The 19,594-nt window shown below is 36.8% G+C and overlaps 1 protein-coding gene across 2 annotated transcripts in view; it reads right to left on the reverse strand.

Moving 5' to 3' along the window:
* The window catches only part of ANGPT1 (angiopoietin 1), a 254,947-nt gene that overhangs the window by 79,568 nt on the left and 155,785 nt on the right, over nt 1-19,594 (reverse strand). For both annotated transcript variants that reach the window (XM_023225067.1, XM_023225072.2), the window contains exons 2-3: nt 17,366-17,521; nt 6,834-6,955 (exon numbers count right to left, since the gene is read on the reverse strand). In XM_023225067.1, the coding sequence (XP_023080835.1) occupies nt 6,834-6,955; nt 17,366-17,521 (278 nt within the window). The remainder of the gene's footprint in view (nt 1-6,833; nt 6,956-17,365; nt 17,522-19,594) is intronic.

A 19,594-nucleotide genomic window follows, 5' to 3' on the forward strand; every position in this document is an offset into this window, starting at 1 on the left:
TGGCCTGTGCAAATGCTATCTAGAAATGTTAAAGGTGGGCTGAATTAGGGAACCTCAGAGTATACAATAGTAACATTGGCCTGTGCAAATGCTATCTAGAAATTTTAAAGGTGGGCTGAATTAGTGAACCTCAGAGTATACAATAGTAACATTGAGTGTCATGCAATGGGCTTTTGGCAATGCAGAATAGTGGTGTAAACACAATATCTATTTTATTCATGTTAAAAACAATAAATGGATTAACAATATTTAATGTAAACAATATGATTTGTCTTTTCCACTAAAAGTATTTTTATTAGTTGTGTGTGTGTGTGAGTCTTTGTGTGTGTGAGTCTCTGTGTGCGTATGGATAAGTGGCATTTGTTGGATTAGAGCTATTGGGACATTTTCCAGTTCCTTATTCATTTAACATTCAAAATGCATTTAATACTAAATAGGCTTATGTATAGAAAATTGTGCGTAGGAGCAGGAAGACAACGAAAATAAAACATATTCTTTGTGTCCTAGAAGGTCACAGCCTAATAATATGGATATAAATAAATAAACATGCATACACACAAACATACATATAATGTGATCAGCTAAGTGAAATTATTGGGAGAACACAGGTACAGTGCTATACATAGGTTGTAATGAGCAAATCTATCTGGAAGAGCCAGAGATGGATTGTTAGAGAAGTTGACACATGCAATGAGTTTCCAAGGATGAGGAGAAATTTGTGAGTTGAATAAGGAATGTCAGGCAAACATCAGATATGTCTGAAATAACATCATGTGTTCAGTGCCATACTAACAACTAACATGATTAAACACTGCTGTCAGGCACTGTTCTCAGAGATTTATACACATTAACTCAATCTTCACATTAACTTCATATAGTAGTACAATTATTGTCATTGTTATGTTACAATTCAGGAAACCAAAACACACAGAATCTATGTAAGTTGCACAAAGTCACACAAATAATATGTGACTGAGTCAATTATCCCAGGAATCAAGGAAAAGGGAAACCAGGCAGTCTGGTCTCAGAGCTCATGCTCTTAACTATTAGGGTGTATCCTCTAAAAAATAAGATTATTGGAAGTAAGTTGCAAAGGTAAGATTGTAATGATCATGGACTGTATCCTGTGCTAAAGAACTTGAACTTTCTTCTATCAGTTATAGAGAATCATCATGTCGTTGAGAGAGAAAAATAGTCTGACTTGCATTTTAGAAAGAAGATTTTGGCACAGCTTCTGGATAAGGACTAGAGTGGCACATAGCTTAAAACACAGAGGTCATTGCAATGGCCTAGACAAGAATTCATGGCAGCTTGACCTATGACATAGTCAGTGGGAATGGAAAGGATGGGATGGATCAGAAAAATATTTAGAAGATGGAATTGATAGCATCAACAGTGAGTGGTGAGTTGTGGGGGATTAGGGAAAGAGGAGAATTAAGATGATCCTTAGATTTCCAATTTGATCAGAATTGTATTTCATGCCAAGATACTACGGTTATTATAATTTTAAAAAAGGAAAATGCTATATGCTATTAAATATTATTTTTAAAATTAACAGGGGAAAAAAGGTAACATCCTAGTCTGCAGGTGTTCTATTTACAAGAAAAAGACCAGAATAGTGTAAATTCAAAAAGTCACCTTTTTTATCCTTGTTATAAACAACTAACATAATTCAGCCTAGCTTAATGTTAGAAGTTAGCAAGTTACTTTAGCATTTTGTAAATAACTTATCGAATGAAAGATAGCTTTAATTTAAAAGACTATGATTTCACTTTTCATTTCTTTAGGCATATTAAGTATCAAACATCAATACTGTATTTTATTACAATAATTAGTAAGGCATAATTTGGTATCTTGAAGTTGCACATGCTTCAATCACTTAAAATTAATTAACTTAATAACTTCCCATAACTCCAGCTAGAAGATAGATGAGCATGTCAAATAAGTTCAGTGAATTCCCAAGGTAAAATAAATAGTTTATATCTTCTGCTCTAATATTAGAAGGACTAAATAATGACCTATATAGTGACAGGCCAAAAACAACTGGTCTACCCCTTAGTTCAAATGAATATTTGTTTGTTTTAAGAGAATAACTTGACAACTACATCAATCATACTTGAGTCCTCATCATGTTGCAAAAATATTTTTGTAATAATTAAGGCAGAGAATCATCATGAACTTGAACCCTAATTTTGCCACATCCTTAGCTGTTTGGTCATAAGCAACTTACTTGATTTCTGTGAGCCTCAGGGCTTTTCTTATGTGTAAAATAGAAATAATAATACATACTTTGCAGGATTGGTTGGAGGATTGGAAATAGTAAGTTAAAGCACCTGGCACAGAGGTTTGCTTGTAGTAGTAGCTAGGCGGCAGCTAGTATTGCTCAAACTATGTAGGAATGGCCATCACATATCTCGTTTCAGTTCACTTTGAATGGTCTTACTGAAGACTTCCTTAATCTTCACTCTGCATATTCAGCACAATCAAGAAAGCCCATGTACTCCGTTTTTGTATACACAGTGTTGATTTCCCTTCCTGTATACCCTGGTGAGGCAGAAGGGCTCCTTCTGTAATATTCTTTTGCCTGGCTGTGCTTCTGCCTTGCAAAATGTTGGGGTTAAGTCAGAGATGGGCAGGTGTTGGGAAAACTGGCCACTGACCAAACTTTTCGACTAACAGATTCAGTCTCATATTTGGTTCAACTGAAGGAAACTGCATTAGGTCATCATTACTTGTACACTTCTTTTCTACTGTTTTAGAAAGCAGTAGGAAACATACTGGAGGAAACTAGTAAAAGTTTACATTTTGTGTCCTACTTTGTGCTCATATCATTCCCTTTGTGGGCAAGGCAAAATATTAATGTTTCCCATTTACTTAGGTTCTTGGTTATGTAATTCCAATTATATGGGTGAGTTACAGATTCCTTACTCCCAAGAATTGTTTCTTTGAGGTAAGAAACAAAACCAGGTTTTAAGATTCGGGTAGCATCCAACAAAAGAAAAACATATTGCCTAAAGAGAGCAAACTGGAAGCTTTTTAGAATGACTCCCTCTGGACTGTTAGGAAAACAAACAGCAGAGCAAACGTTGCTAATCCTGTTTCTGCTTTGTGCTTCTGGCCATGTAGGGGATAGAGAAGTCAATCTAATGAGGCCAAAAATCCGTTTCCAATCCTACAAGTGATGCATTTAATTTGTCAGGATGTAAATCAGCAGGACCTCTCAGCATGTTTGTGTAGTATAATCCTAACCATAAAATATTCCTCCTCATTTTGCCAAAGTGGTGGGGGACCTTCCTAAGGGCCAGCTCACTGACTTGGCGGCTGAAGCCCCATCTTACTCAAAGCTGGTAAGTCCCACACCCAGACACAACCCTGACATTCCTTGGGGAGGAAGCAAAGCTTAATTTAGATAATCCCCCCTGCAAAGTGTATTAGCTGATCCAAACCAGACCTGACCAACTAAAGGCATGTTGTTGCTGCATTTCAGAGATGCCTTAATGTAGAAATAGCTTCTTGATGCATTTGGAGCATTAAGATTCATATAAGGAATAACTAGTGATAATCGATAAACTATTTTTTTAAAAAACATAAATAGCTTCATGCTTGACTTTGAACCTCTCTCCACTTAAATAGGAGGAGCACATTTCTTTGTTGCAACAGAAATTGCCTGGCAGAGCTCCTCTAATTCCATTGCACATATGAAAATAAACAATAACAATAAACAGAATAGGGGAAGTATGCTATGTATCACAAATGGGTATTTTTTATTTGTATAAAGAAAAACACTTATCTTTTTTTTAAGTTTTTTGTGGAAGACTATGTCTAATTTAGGAACAAATGTTCTGCCAACACTCCATCACACACATTAGGCCCTTAGACAAGAAGATAGACAAATAACTATAGAGATACAGCAATACCAGGGGGTATAGCAATTGATAGAAAAATACCCCAGAACCACATGTAAGATAATGCCATACTTATGCCACCAATTCAAAAAAGAAAGAGATGTAGAATGCGAGTATAAGATGCATGCAAGTTTTTGTCTATATGAGCACAGAAGTGAATTTCCAATTAAAACCTAAATCTCTGAATTTGTAGTAAAAAAACTATATTACTAGAAAAAGAAATTGCTATAATCCTGAAAAAATTAACATTAGCAATAAATGATGTGATTTACAGATGTAAGAAAACCTGAGTTTTCTGTTGAAATTAGAATTTAACGAGGGAGGAATAGTTCATCAGCAGAAGGCACAAATATGTTTGGGATCAGAAGTCAGATTCCTTTGAGATACTGAAGTGCATGGAGAAGCCCCTTCTACCTGACCCAGAGTGGAGCTCTTTTGAGACCTTGCATCCTAACTCACTTTTAATGATAGAGCAGAGAGAACAACTTTTAAATAGTTTGCCTTTAAAATATAATATTTCATAGTGAAAATTCTATAGTAGGAAATGATACCAGATGCTGCATAAAAATCATGATGGGAAGATAAGAAAATCTGAAATGGTCTAGAATTAAGGGAGAAAGGATACATTTTTAAGAAAGAAAGAAAGAAAGAAAGAAAGAAAGAAAGAAAGAAAGAAAGAAAGAAAGAAAGAAAGAAAGAAAGAAAGAAAGAAAGAAAGAAAGAAAGAAAGAAAAAAAGAGAAAGAAAGAAAGAGAGAGAAAGAGAAGGGGAAGGAAAGAAGGAAGGAAGGAAGGAAGGAAAGAAAAATATGAGAAGGAGGGAAGGAAAGAGAAAGAGACAGAGTACCTGAGTACAAATGGTGCATAAAGATGGCATTTGTTTTTGCAGTTAGGGAGGAGACTTTTCAGGCCTCTCAGTTTATATTATAGTATCATGACAGCTCAAGGGTCAGATACAGACAAAGACATAATATGCAGATCAGTAGGGAAGAACTAAAGAACGTAAATTCATGCGGCCAACTCTTTCAGAAATAAATCAGGTGGTAACAACTACTGAGAGATAGATTCAAACCACCTTAGGTTATACTAGTAAAATGAAATACACAGTTACTAAGAATATTAGAGAATACTTTATTAATGCAAAATGATATCTATCTCCAAAGAAGTCGGATTTCCAGACTGTGTATAAGGTATGACAGAACTTTTTGTGAAAATGATATTTATTTATAACATGAAGCAAAATAGGCAGCTCTTTCTGTATGATAAAGCTGTAGTTTTTAATTTTCCTGTGTGGTTTTTTTTTGCCCTTATCCTATAATAAATGTGCTATTTGTATAATTATAAAAGCAAACAACAACTCAGAAAAATAAGGGAAAATTGTCATTGTTTTACTTATCCATGATTCCTGGACAAAGTGTTCACAAATAGCATTTTGAAATATGACTGTAAATGTGGTTCACTTTTGGTGACAAAATTAAACCATAAAGGGGTGACCCTAGATTAAGGGATGGTTCAAGTAAAGTATACTTGTTACATACATGTATAAGTCTGGTTACTGTGAAATTGCAGGGCACTAAATGGAATATTTCAACAGGATTGTTAATTCTAGAACATTTAATCATGCAATCAGGGCCAAGTCCTGTCAGATTTATTTGTAGTTGTACAGTTAACCCCATGTCACAGTGCAAGGATAAATAAATGTAACACTTAGAAACACAAGTCATGCAGCAAGAGTGATCCCTTTCAGATTCTAAACCAACAGCCAGGTTTGTATTTTTCATGCATAAGTTTAATTGTAATTGTTGCCATTATGCTCTATTTTTAGCATGAAGTTGGGAAATTCTTTTAGTTTGTAAATAGTATGAAGAGGCCATGTGTTATAATGGAAATATGAGGACTAGCAGCAAAGACACCTAAATTACATTCCAATTTCTGCCACTAGCAAGCTGTATGACCCTGGACAAGTCACTCCCTTCCGTTGAGTCTCTGTTCCCTCACTTGTAAAGAACAGAACTAGCAGTCCTCTTAGGTGCCTTCCTGGTGTGGAATATAAAGGGAACTCTAGTGCCACCAATTCGATGGCATTTAACCAGTTTCTTTCAATACAGTGGTCTTTACCTCAATATTATGCGTAGGAACTGAACTTTCTTCAAATTTTCCAGATACCCAGAAGAAAATTCAATTTAATGCAAGAAACTTGTCCTAAGGAGGTCAGGGTTTTGAATTGTTCATCATCAATGTTAATGACTTCAAAATAATAGTCTTTCACTGTCCCAGCTCTCAAGATGTCTAAGTTCCAATTCAATCAACTGAAATGATTCATAATTTATGAAACAAGGTGGTGGGATAACATCTATAAAGCTAAACAAAGACATTTACTATGTCCAAATTAAATAGCTATAAATGAAAACTAGAAACCCAAACCCTTGATCAGCTTTATAGGTAAATTATTTTCTAGAAAAAATATACATTTTCCTTCTCTCTAGTGCTATATTTCTGAATTCAGCAACCCTGTAGCTTTGTAAAAGCCTAAGAATTGGGGGTTTGAGTAGTAATTTAAGAGGCTCTATTCTCTGTTGTTACAGGTTTTGATTATACTGAAAAATGTCAATATTTTATGTCACTGAATTTAGTCATAGAATCAAATTTTTGTAGATATGGTGAGATTCGAACTACTAACCATAAGAGAAATTAATGTTAAAAGTTATAAAAAGCAAATATTTCGAGAGTATCAGCAATAGTATTAATTCATTACTGACATACTAGCTGTATTTACTTTAAGCTCTCCTTTCTTTTTATATTAATATTAATTTGGCTCTATATTTCATTTTTTAAACCACCTCAACCTTATTTGTTTAAGAGTTGGCAGAGAGGTGAAGGATATAAATAAGTATACACCGAAACATTTTTGGAATAAAGCAGTCCTCACCTGTTTTTTTCATGTATCTTCAAGATTTCATTTGTCTGTTGAAGAAGTTGCTTCTCTAGCTTGTAGGTTGATAATGAATTTTCCAGCAGCTGTATCTCAAGTCGAGAAGTTTGATTTAGTACCTTAAGATAAAAGATGAAAATATTTCAAACTTCAATCACAAATTAATGAACGTTTTAAAGTTTTAATTTTGTCTTTAAATAATATTTCTTCAAGAATAATTAAACAAATGGTTTACATTCTACCAACTAATGTTTTACATGCCTTTCAGATATTATTTTGGTTTGAGATTGAAATTGCAATTTAGGACTTTTGTGTCCTAAAACCCTAGGATATTCTCCTGTGCTAGTTGCTTCATATAGTTTATCTCCAATATCTGTAAGTGCAAGGTTGGTATTAAGTACAAGGTCTTAGATGTTGTGGATAATTAAGAATAACTAAGAGGCATGTAAAACATACCTGCCTTGATGCATCACCTGACAAAAAACAATTAGAAATGTGCAAAAGTCTCTTGACACAGTTTAGAAAAACTCATTGTCACACATTTACAGAACGCCTGTCACACTAGGTCATGCTAGCCCTTCTGGATGTCATGACCACCTGCTGAAGGAGAAATTGTTATCATCACTTTACAAATGAGAAACCTGAGCTTCAGAGAGAAGCCCAAGTTCATACAGGAGACAAGGGAAGAGTGGGGTTTCAAACCCAGGTAGTTTTATTCTGATTCTGCTGCTCTGCAAAGAAAATTAAGGAGAGGGTGAGTCAAACCATTCTGAGGAAATGAAATGACCCAGAATCCAGATTGTATGAGAGACAGATTGTTCTCATCCTTTCAACTTCACTACTACTACTCTGGTGGTCCTCTAGAAACTGTGAAGGCTCAATTCATCTTGAATCACAATGACCCATGTGTCTAGCTGGGCCTTGTTATGACATAAGTCTGTGAGCTGTGCACCCAAACCTATCATTCTCCAGGCAACGAATGCACACTCCAGTCCTAGTAGATGCCTTTAAACTGTGTCAATGCCCTGTTTCTGACTGTCTTGTCCCTCCCTCTCTTTCCACCTTAAAGGAGGTATAAAAGGAAATAAAGAAGATAAATTAATTTAAAAAGCTCCTCACATTATTTGAAACATTTTTAAACTACCACATCTTTCCTAAAACTACTTATTTAAAAGGACCTGGAAATACTTCTGCCAGGTCAATATCAATATAAATTTCTTCTACAAATGATGCCATTACAGCCGTCCTCCTCTGTAGCATCTCTGAATCTAGGATTATATCAGATGCACACAGAAAGTCTGTTCAACATTTACCAACAGGGCCAGGTGTGGTGGCTCATGCCTGTACTCCCAACACTTTGAGAGGCTATAGCAGGTGGCTTGCTTGAGCTCAGGAGTTCAAGAACAGCCTGGGCAACATGGCAAAACCCCATCTCTACAAAAACATGCAAAAATTAACTGGGCATGGTGGTGCGTGCCTGTAGTCCCAGCTACTTGGGAGGCTGAGGCAGGAGGATCACTTGAGCCCGGCAGGCAGAGTTTGCAGTGAGCCATAATTATGCCACTCCACTATAGCCTGGGTGACAGAGTGAGACCCTATCTCAAAAATAAAAATAAAAAATAAAATAAAAATGAAAATACACTTATAGGCCCTGGGCTTGACTTGGGCTGTAGGAGTTTGCAGGAGCAGGGGATGTATCTGAAGGGAACAAGGCAGGAACTAGCCTGAGGTGAGAGAGGCAAATGCCTCAGTTGCAAAACTGAAAGGGGTGCCAGAAATCTCAGTAGTCAAGATAAGTAATATTTTAATGTAACATTTTTAAAATTTTACAATTCATGCAAGAAATTGACATTTAACAGAATATCAATTTAAAATAAAGACAGCATCTGATTCTGCACATGTCTGATTTGGTCTGAGGTGGTCTCTAGCCCTGCAAGGGGTGGAACAGGAGGGCAAGGAGGGGATGGGGCAGAGAATGGTGAGATGGAGCATTTATACTCTAAAAAAGTTTAAACTGCTATGACTCATGTATGCAGTCATTAGTAAGGATCTGAAAGCCAGTCTAAAATGTACTGCTACTAATCATATCATGTTTGTGAAAGGTTTCAGTGTTTTAAAAAACATTCTTTTCTATTCTGTATTATTTCATTTCAAAACAAACAGAATTTGAAGGTAGAGTCTGGAGTAGCTCAGAGGGGATACATGGTAGAGAACATAAATATTGGAGATACACAAGATATGACTTTCAACTATTAAATATATTATTGTCCAAGTATGATTTTATTTTTTATTGAATGACAATTTATAAAATAATGAAATAGGGAATGAAACACTTGTATGTTTTGGTGACATTTAGAACAGTGCTTGGCACAGAGACAACACTCAGTGTTTGTTTATGGATACTCAATATTTGTTTATGAGGTACATTATCTCACTAAATCAAGCATATCATATGTAGTTAAATAAAATCTATTTTCTTTCTTATTTCCCATACTCTCTGATCACACTTCCTGACATTCTCAGACACCAAAATTTTTAATTTCCAGAAGGCAGTATTCTCCTCCATGTCCATTGAGAACAAAATGGAACCATTCATAATTGAAAATGAAGCTGTCCACATCTCAGTCTGGAGACCACTACAGTTTCCAGTTTGTCTTCCTGCTCCTACTTGCCCCAGCTCAAGTCCATTTGTCACACAGCAACCAGAGGGATCTTTTTGAACACATACATCAGATCATGCCATCTCCTTTGCAACATGCTAATGGCTTCCTTTTGGAATTAGAATGAATTCCAAAGTCCTCAGCCTGGCCTGAAAAGACCCATGTGATCAGAACCCTGTTCACTTCTTGCTTATCATGCTCCAACCACATAGTCTTCTTTCTGCCACCTTGAATCGTCAAGTTCATTCCAATCTTGGAAACTTTACACTTGCAGTTTCCTCTGCTTGGTATGCCCACCCCTTCCCAGATGCATGGCTGATTTCTTCTCATCATCTTAGAGAGTCTCTTTCTGGCCACCTTCTTTATAGTAATACCTTCCTCACCCTTAATCACATCATCTTATTTAATTTTCTTTACAAAATCATCACTATTGAAAACTATCATATCTGTTTACTCATTTGCTGTCTTTCTGCCCCTCCTAGGATGTCAGTTGCACAGAGGCAGGAAGGCTCATCTGGAGTTCCCTAAGCCTCCAGACCCCCCTGGGGTCCAGCACACTGCAGTGCTCATAGCTGAGTTAGATGACATTCTGGGCAATGGACAGTGAGCTATATTTCAGGCTTGAGTCATGGTCACAGAAAGGGTAACAGGGCCTACATGAATATCAAGTTAGACTTCAGTGATGACAGTCTAAATCTAGAGCAGCATCTGAATATGGGAAAAGGAAGGGGTCCAATATCAGAAGTCCAGGCTAAATGCCGATCTAAAGATCAGGGCAGTTTAGAGTACAAATACCAGTCCCTCCTCTTGCTTCCCCATCACCTTGACCCTATTGCTGCTTTATTTCAACTCTCTCCACTGATATATTAAACTAGGTCTGAAGTGGGCAACCAAGAGAATTGCATTGCAAACTATGATAAATTGACCACTTTCTTGCCATGCGTCTATGGAATTTGCTGCTTAGCCATAATCGAAGTGTTCCATTAAAATGACAAAAGACATTTCCTTCTTAGCCTAAACACATTCCAAAAGCACATCTTTGGGGAAAAAAGGAAAAATTTTTAAATAAAGAAGAAGAAAGAAAAAGAGTAAAGCGTATGTGAAACATGCCCCTCAAGGAACAATTTCAAAAGATTAAATTTTCCAAAATATACCTAAGAGTAAGAGAGACATAAAACCTGAAATTGAGGATTTATGGGCCACAGAATTTTAGTTCTTTCTTAAAAAAAAAGTAAACATTTAAAAATAAAAAGTATTAGTTTCCCAGAGAAAGTGAGCTGGAAAATTTCACGCAGTTCTCTTTAATAGTTTCAAGAGTGCTTCTGATACTTTAAATTAATATTAGTGCTAAAAGTCAGAGACTGAGGTAGAAAGAAAAATCTCTTTTTTTTTTTTAGAGACAGCGTCTCACTCTGTTGCCCAGGCTGGAGTGCAGTGGCATGACCACACTCACTGCAGCCTCTTGGGCTCTGGTAAGGTGTGCCCAGCAATTTTTTATAAATATGTTTTCTTGCAAAGACAGGGCTCTGCCATGTTGCCCAGGCTGCTCTCGAACTCCTGGGTTCAAGCAATCTGCCCACTTCAGCCTCCTAACGTGCTGGGATTATAGGCGTGAGCCAGTGTGCCTGGCCAAAAATCTCTTTCAATGACTCATTAACTTTGAAATAGGCCCTGTTTTTGGAGTTACGTTTCCTTTTGCTTTAGTTATTTTTTTTTCCAAAGAAAAATCTGTAACATAAAGTATGATGCCTTGGCAATTAATTCTAACAGAAGAATGAAGGTTGATACATGCAGAAGGAATGAGAGAGTTAGAAAATCAGCATTTTGCAAAATGATTGAAGTAATTTACTTGGTTAGTAATGGGCAATGTGACAAAGTATTACCCTACAGGTTATCTGCTAATTTCCTAGGGAAAAGCGAACTATTGAGATGTGGTGATATGGAAGTTATGACCCTAACCAAGTTAAAGAACAGCATAACTAAGGGAGTGGCAATCTGGCATGTGTGTCTCCTGAAGAGATGCAATAGGAAGTGACCAGTAATTCCACAGAACACCCCTGCCACAATATTCCATTCAATCTGAACAAGTCTTTAGACTCAACTTCCAGTTTAGAGAAACCACAGGGGATTGAAGGGTAAATTAAAGGTCATAATAAAGAAATATTCAGACAAATGCAGAACATGAGATGATTTACAAAACAATCCAGTTTCTTAAGGATGTCAATATCAGGCAAAAGAAAAAGTGGAAGACTGCTCCAAATTTAAATGGACTATTAAATCTTGAGAAACAAAACTCCTATAAAAGTTTTAGTGGAAAAATGAGAAAATATGAATGTAGAAATTAGATAATCTTAGGGAATTATTGTTCATCTTAGTTGTGACGTAATACATAATTAATATTATATAGCTATTACATAATATTCTCTATTTATATTATATATAAGTATATTTTATTTATAATAGTAATACCATCATTGTATATGTATATATTTATAATATGATAATATAACCCTACATTATCTTTATAATATAATAACCACCTCATTTGGTTACAGAGTTTGATAGAGATAGTACTTATATTACAGACACAGAATTGTGGGTAGAAATAAATCTCCCAATACAGCTAACGTTCAGTAGAGTCAGAATGCAACCGGATAGTCTATCTCCAGAGTCTGGATTGTTTCCCACAGGCTTATCATGTAGGTGTAAATAAGCAGCTTCCCTCTAGTTAATGACACCCTCTAGTCCCTAACAACTGCTACCAAAATGGTTTCTTTTAAGTAACCATGAGGTCTTCTGCTTGTTGTGGCTGATAGCATCCAACTCTCTCTCGCTGCCCCTGCCCCCTAAATTAGCACCATGAGTAAGGAAGATGTTCAAATTTCTTATGCTTCTCAGAGTATGGAAAAGAAAAACAAACAAAAAAAACCCAAAAAACAAAAAACCGTGCACTCAATGTTCTTAGTTGGGTCAGACATCTTTGCAGTAGACTGCTTCTGTTCAAAGTCCTCTTCTGATCCATCAGCTATTTGTGGGTGCCTATTACCATCAACACACAAGCCTCAGCATATCATCCTCAGGCTTGGTGACATTGGGCTGAAACCTGCAGAGATTAAGGGACTAAAACTTAGTTTTATTCACAAGTATTTATTGAGAGCCTATGCACCAGTCATGTTGTAAACCCTGTCGATAGAGCAGTGAACAAGAACAAGACAAAAAAAAAAAAAAAAAACCCCGCTTCTTAGGAATTTACATCCTAGTGCAGGAGTTGGTCAGATTTTTCTGTAAAGGCCCAAATAGTAAACATCTTAGGCTTGGTGGGCCAAATGGTCTCTGGTATAACAATTTAGCTCTGCCATTTTAGTGAAATAGCAGCCACAGACAACGTATAAATATATGAGTGCAGCTGTGTTCAATAAAACTGTATCTACAAAATAAGACGGCTGGTCAAATTTGACCTGTGGGCCATAGGCTGCAGAGCCCCCTCCTAGTGGCTTATCAAACACTTTTCCTAAACCTTGTAAGAAAATGAATTACAAGATATTTTGCTTAAGTGACTCACTAAAAAGTTTGTTTCATCATTTCCATTAAACCAAAATTAAAAGTGTATTCAACTGTTTCTTATCAAGACAAAGAGATATAGCAGCTCAACTTTGAGAGCTGCCCTTTGAGAGTAGATATAAGAAGAAATCTGTTTACGCCTAAAGATTCGTGCTCCTTGAACAAACTGTTTCTGAACTGCCTAACACACACACACACACACACACACACACACACACACACAAGTATATATATATTTAAAGATAGTGTCTTGCTCTATCATCCATGCTGGAGTGCAGTGGTGTGATCATAGCTCACTGTAACTTTGAACTTCCTAGGCTCAAGGAATCCTCCAGCCTTAGCCCCCTGAGTAACTAGGCTACAGGCATGCATTACTATGCCTGGCTTTTTTTTTTTTTTTTTTTTTTGTAGAGATAGTATCTTGCTATCTTGCCCAGGCTGCTGTCAAACTCCTGGGCTCAAATCATTTTTCCATCTGGCTGTCCCCTACAGTGCTGGGATTTTAGGTGTGGGCCTCCATACTGGCTTGCCTTATATTTCTAATGAGTGCTATTGAGGTACAAACGGCACATGTGATCATTTGTGATGTCTGAAAGGATGATTAAATGGGATTAAACATTCAGGAAATATATTAGGGGAAATGCCCATGAGGAAAAATTGGGAGGAAGCCAGAGGAGGTTTGGAGAGGCTTCAGACTGGGATGCTGGTCTAATTGCAGGAAAGAGGAGAGGGAAGGAAGAAGAGTTGGGTGGAAGTCTTATCCCTCAAGGCAGCCATGCAACAGTTCTAGCAAGGCTGATGAAGAGCCCCTAGCCAAAGTCATGTGTCAGTGGACTTCTACAGCTCCCAGGAGCAGGCCTACATATCCCTGCCACAATGAGTGGAAGTGACTGCTGGAAATTGTGGTCTCTGTACCAACACAGCAATGGATTTCAGAGCACAGCCATTGGCGAGCAGTGGTCAATTATACTTCCCACAGTAGGAGATTGGAAAGGTACATCTTTAAGGCTGTGAGGAAGGGCTCCACAGATCATTAATTTGACTGAAAGTTAAGAAAGAAATGACTTAGAAGTGTTTTGTCACATTAACTCAAACTCATGAAAGTAAAGACTGCTTTACTTGCTGCATTCTAATAGGACCCATTAAAACATCTTACATAAGGAAGCACCCAAAGACAGGAGTGATTGCTCATGTCTGTAATCCAAGCACTTTGGGAGGCCAAGGCAGGTGAATTGCTTGAACCTACGAGGTCGAGACAAGCCTGGGCAACATAGCAAGACCTGGTCTCTACAAAAATTAAAGAAGTTAGATGAGCATGGTGGCACACACCTGTAGTCCCAGCTGCTCCTGAGGCTGGAGTGGAAGGATCACCTGAAACCCGAAGGTTGAGGCTGCAGTGAGCCCTGATCAGTCACTGCACTCCAGCCTGGGTGACAGAGTGAGACCCTATCTCAAAAAATAATAATAAATGATAATAAGGAAATAAACATAGGATGGTACATCATCTACCTTATAGAATTCATTGTTATTATTAAATAGCTAATATATGTAAAATTATTTAGAACTGAGCCAAGCATGGATTATTAGAGGTAAAATTTAAGGCGATTTGTTTGTCTGTTAATTTCCCCCAAAACCAAATTTGCCTGAGAAAGAAGTGAGAAATAGAATGACACTACAGGAAGTGACATGAATAATTCCTCAAACAAACCCCTTCATATTGTACTCTTGGAAAGAGGAACTTGAAGGCAAAGAGATATTGGTACAAACTGATAACAGAGTGAGAAAAACACTGCAAGCCAGACTAAGGGGGAAGGAAAAGGCATGGTGGTGGTTTCTAATTATTGCCACAATGGCCAGCAGTGTTATTCAGGTGTGGTCATTACTGGTATCTTTCCTGATCATGATACTTTTTTGAGCACAGGAGGATCTTAAAATGCTGTGGAGTGAACCTGTGGCTTTCCACATTTTGTTAAATTGTAAATCTAGAAGGTCAGCAGAAGACTAGAAAGCAATAAGTTAATTATTTTATAACATAATCGTGTGAAAGCTAGGGCACTAAAATGTATTGGAAAGACATTGTCATGAGTTCCTGAAATAAACTGAGGACCTGAAGTCAGTTTTAGGAAAAGTAACCCTTACCAGTGTGAAGCCATGTTAGATGAATATAGGAGGAAAAACCATGAGAGCATACCTGGAGAGCACAGAAGGATCTACTGGTTTATAAATGCTTATTATAACTGAATAGAGTGTGTGGAGGTTAAGAAATAATTCAGATTACTTTTGTGAACTTGGCTCTGAATCAGGATTTGAGTTCACTTGAGTGGTTATGTCTAAGCAGAACATGTTCTGTCACAATAGTTCAAATAAGTAGCACGAGGGTATACATTTACATATGACAAGTTTGAAGCATCACAACTACAAATAGCATAGGCAATTGGAAGACATGAAAACGAAAGGGAAAAAAACACATAGGCTTCCCTTCTTAAGGCAGGGCATTTGAGCCATTGTTGTCCTTTTCTACTTTCCTCTTATTGCTACTCGTGATGAATTTGTGATTTTGGAAATGTTTTCTGGGTTTCAGCTATCTCAAAATTGTTCTCGCTGTATTTAATAAACTTTCATTGGTCTTTAATAGTAAGTTTTAACTACTTCATATAGGGAGTAGTGATTCTTTTTCATTGAATTTTCTGTACCATTTTCAATGAAGTACACATCTTCTGGCCTTAAGGATGCAGAACAATTTATCTCTTAATACCTTACACAGCATGCATCTTAACAGTTTGGAGATTAATATACTGACAATGGGACACTTTTTTTTCCCCACAACTCCAATTCCTAGGTAGAAAGAGATCAAAAAACAACCCAAGGCACAGTGTTTTAGGGAATAAAAAAATTACATAAGACCCTTCCGTGTGTTCCATAAAAGTTACTGTGATAGAAACTTATACAAATTTCAAATATGCAATTAAGTAGGATATATTGTACATTTGTTTTTGAACATGAGAGTATTTTATAGGAGAGGGTGAGCATTCTGTTCTAATAAAATAAAATAAATAATACAGTCACATTATTTATACCACAAGAAACCAGGGTGCATATATGATCAAACTTACTGTGATAATGAATGATTAGACAAAGTCTTGTAATTTTCAGGGACAATATGTAGTTCCGCCCATCTCCCATGTTCATCTGATGCTGATGGGCAGCAAAGCTCAAGTGAATCATTGCTCCAATGTAGTCAATACTTAAGTTCTTATTCAATTAGTTAATTATTAGTGTTACTATTTAAGGGGGATAGAAAAGAGATGAGTACCCTGGAGTTTGAATCCCAGATTTTACACACTAGCTGCATGAATATGAGAAATCACTCAAGCTAGTGACTTCTAGCTAAAAGATCTATCTGCTCTAAGTGATTTTCATAAAAAGCATTTGTGCAGAGGAAGTTGCATTATATAAAATGTTTTATCTGTATCAATTACCATTGTTATTTTTCTTTAAATACCAACCTATCTGTGATGCCAATGACACAAATGAAATAAAATAAAAATCATGTTGCACCTTATTTTTGAATGTATATATTTCAGCTTTCATGTTAGAAATCAACTACGTTGGGATAGAATCATCCCTTGGGTTTCAGAATGGTAACTGGAATAATGATTTTCATGGCTAAAAGGGAACAAAGAGACAATTAAAAATGATAGTCATCAAAATGATAGTCATCAAAAATTATATTTGCTATTTGCCAGTAAACTGTGATGGCGTGTTTGTGACAGTGGTGATGAAAGGGCATCCCTAGTTTTTACTCGGTGTTCAAATAAGTACGTCATTGGCCTTAATAGGTAGATATATGTATATACACGCATATTCCTGATAGCTTCATTTGGAATTTTCCTTTCTATCTGCTGAATGCAAAAACCATCTGCAGGTGCCCTTATGGCTACAGCATTACCAGAGACAAAACAAAACAGGTCAAAAATGCAAAACAAACACACCAATCTGACCCAAATAGTTACTTTGTTTGACACATATCATATCACAGTTGGTAGCTGCAATACTTATTTGAATTTAAACATTGATGAGGTCCTTTACTGGCCCTGTTTTTGCAAACATATGCAAAGCTAAATATACCAACCTTCATTAGATCAAAAGAAACATGCATAGCATGTCAGGCAGTTGTTGTTATTACCAATAAACAAAAATGTATGTTTCCCAAATCACAGTGCTGAAATGTGCTCTGTGTTTATGGAGTAAGCTAAAGAAAAAAAATCTTCCCGGTTGAGTCTGTGGACTCTGGCCCTGGGGGTGTACCTGGGTCTCAACATCTGTCAGCTTTCTGGTCTGCTCTGCAGTCTGAGACAGCAGGCTGGTTCCTATCTCCAGCATGGTAGCCGTGTGGTTCTGAACTGCATTCTGCTGTATCTGGGCCATCTCCGACTTCATGTTTTCCACAATGTAATTCTCAAGCTGCAAGAGATAAAGTACAAAACATATCACATTATAAGCAAAGCCTCCCAGTTGGGGCCTGTAATATTTACAATGACAAAACAAGACACAGCTGGCAAATCAGCCATCTGGCGGGGATCCTCTGCATCTCTAGGAGTTGGAGAAATGGGAGCAGAGCACACAGGAATCCAGTTGTCAACAAATTCCTAATATACTGATAATATATTTATAATAATCCCAATCGTAAGGACAATTTGCACTTGGATCACACTTTCTCATTGTTGACATTATCCATTTAGCCTTTATAGCAAAGATGTATCACAGTCAGCTTTATTGTTCTGTTTCTTTTATAGATGAAAAAATAGAATCAGAGAGGGCCAGTGATAAACCCAAAGTTGTTGAGCAAGAATGCAGCCAAATTCCCATACTAATTTAAATCGAATTATTGGTGCTCTGGTTTTTCTGTTACACCATACTGACCACTTATCTCAGAAAAATTCAGCCTCCTGCTTCCATTTTTGTAATGATAAACAAAAGATCACACTGCTTTGGGGGTATGGGATGAGGAGTGGGAGGAAGGATGATGTCCAAAACAAAAACCTTTAAAGGAATATTAAAATATAGGCAATGATGTATGAAATGAGCTTCAAAGCCTGAGAGGTGGCTATAATCATTCTCTGTGCTCCTTTGCAAGCTCAAAAAAAAAAGGTACTGAAAGTACAACCCATATAGCAGTATTTCCCCTTCTTGCTTTGGGTAATATTTAGTCCTTTATGGTGCCATCCTAGAGAACAGTATAGTGCTAAAGTAAATGGTGCCATAGGAACCATGGAGAATTATGAGGTGACTTACAGCAAGGGAGGCTATTAAGTACCTGGGAGAATAAAGCTGAACATATCCATTGTTTGAAAAATACAAAAGAAACCTGTACCTTCCTGTCAGTGCACTTAATTCCTCCACCACTGTGTGATCACTACATTTTATTACTCAATGACACATTTAGGGAAACTGCATCCTAGAGAAGTCAGGTCCAAGGCCACACACCAAAAAACAGTCAGACTTGGAGTTGAGCAATGAAGTCCTTAACTCTCATACCAACACTTTCAGCCACTTGATAGCTCTGCCAAGTCGTGCTTCACAAGCTGGATTCCAAATCATTCACAGCTACGTGATTTTTACTGATGTAGTGAACCATAATACATCCACTATTTCATAATCCATCGTAAAATTATTATCATGTAATAAATACAGTCTAAATGTAAATTCCCCTTTGTAAAGCGTTGGCAGCTCACTCGCTAACATCATCCCTTATTTCTATTTATCAAACACGAATCTGTCCCATGCTAACGAAAATGAGTTTTCAATCAAACTCATATTATTATTAATACATCCTAAATTCATTCTTGGTCAATGTAACATAATTCCCCTTCATTCTTTTCCCCCCAAATTAGACATAGAAGGAAAAAAAATCAACCTATAAAAGTTTATTATAAAACAAATACAAAATATATTAGAATAAATCTCTGAAAATTACCAAAATGTGAGACCTGTAGGCCAAATCTTGACTTTATTCCAATTGAACTAACATATTTAAACAACAAGAGGTAAGTAGAGAAAAAGAGGGTATGACAGCATAATAAAAATCTGTCATTTTGGATTCCACATCCTATGTTCCCTTTTTCCTAATAGCATTCCTTAACTTTCTTTTGGGAAGTTATCTTTTTGCCCTTCAGAACAAATGCTTCTGGTAGAGTTGTCCCACCCCAGCATCACGAATGAGTACAGGTTCTAACTTGGCAAGTCAGAATGTTCTGCTCTTACTTCATAAGTGTGAATTGCTCAAGAATGGAAAGACATCACAAGAAAGGCCATTAGCCTCAGTTCTGAAATTTTATCAAACTCGTTTACAAAATAACTTTGTTTTCCTCTGTGGTTAATAAGCTGGTGACATATGCCCAATACAGTTGATGCCCGATTTTGCCACCACAAAACCAGAGCCACACAAGAATGAAGCTGACTCAGAAAGATAGATGTTAGATAGGGAGATAGATAGATAGATAGATAGATAGATAGATAGATAGATAGATAGATAGA

Source organism: Piliocolobus tephrosceles, chromosome 7 (assembly GCF_002776525.5).
Source record: "Piliocolobus tephrosceles isolate RC106 chromosome 7, ASM277652v3, whole genome shotgun sequence".
Lineage (NCBI taxonomy): Eukaryota > Metazoa > Chordata > Mammalia > Primates > Cercopithecidae > Piliocolobus > Piliocolobus tephrosceles.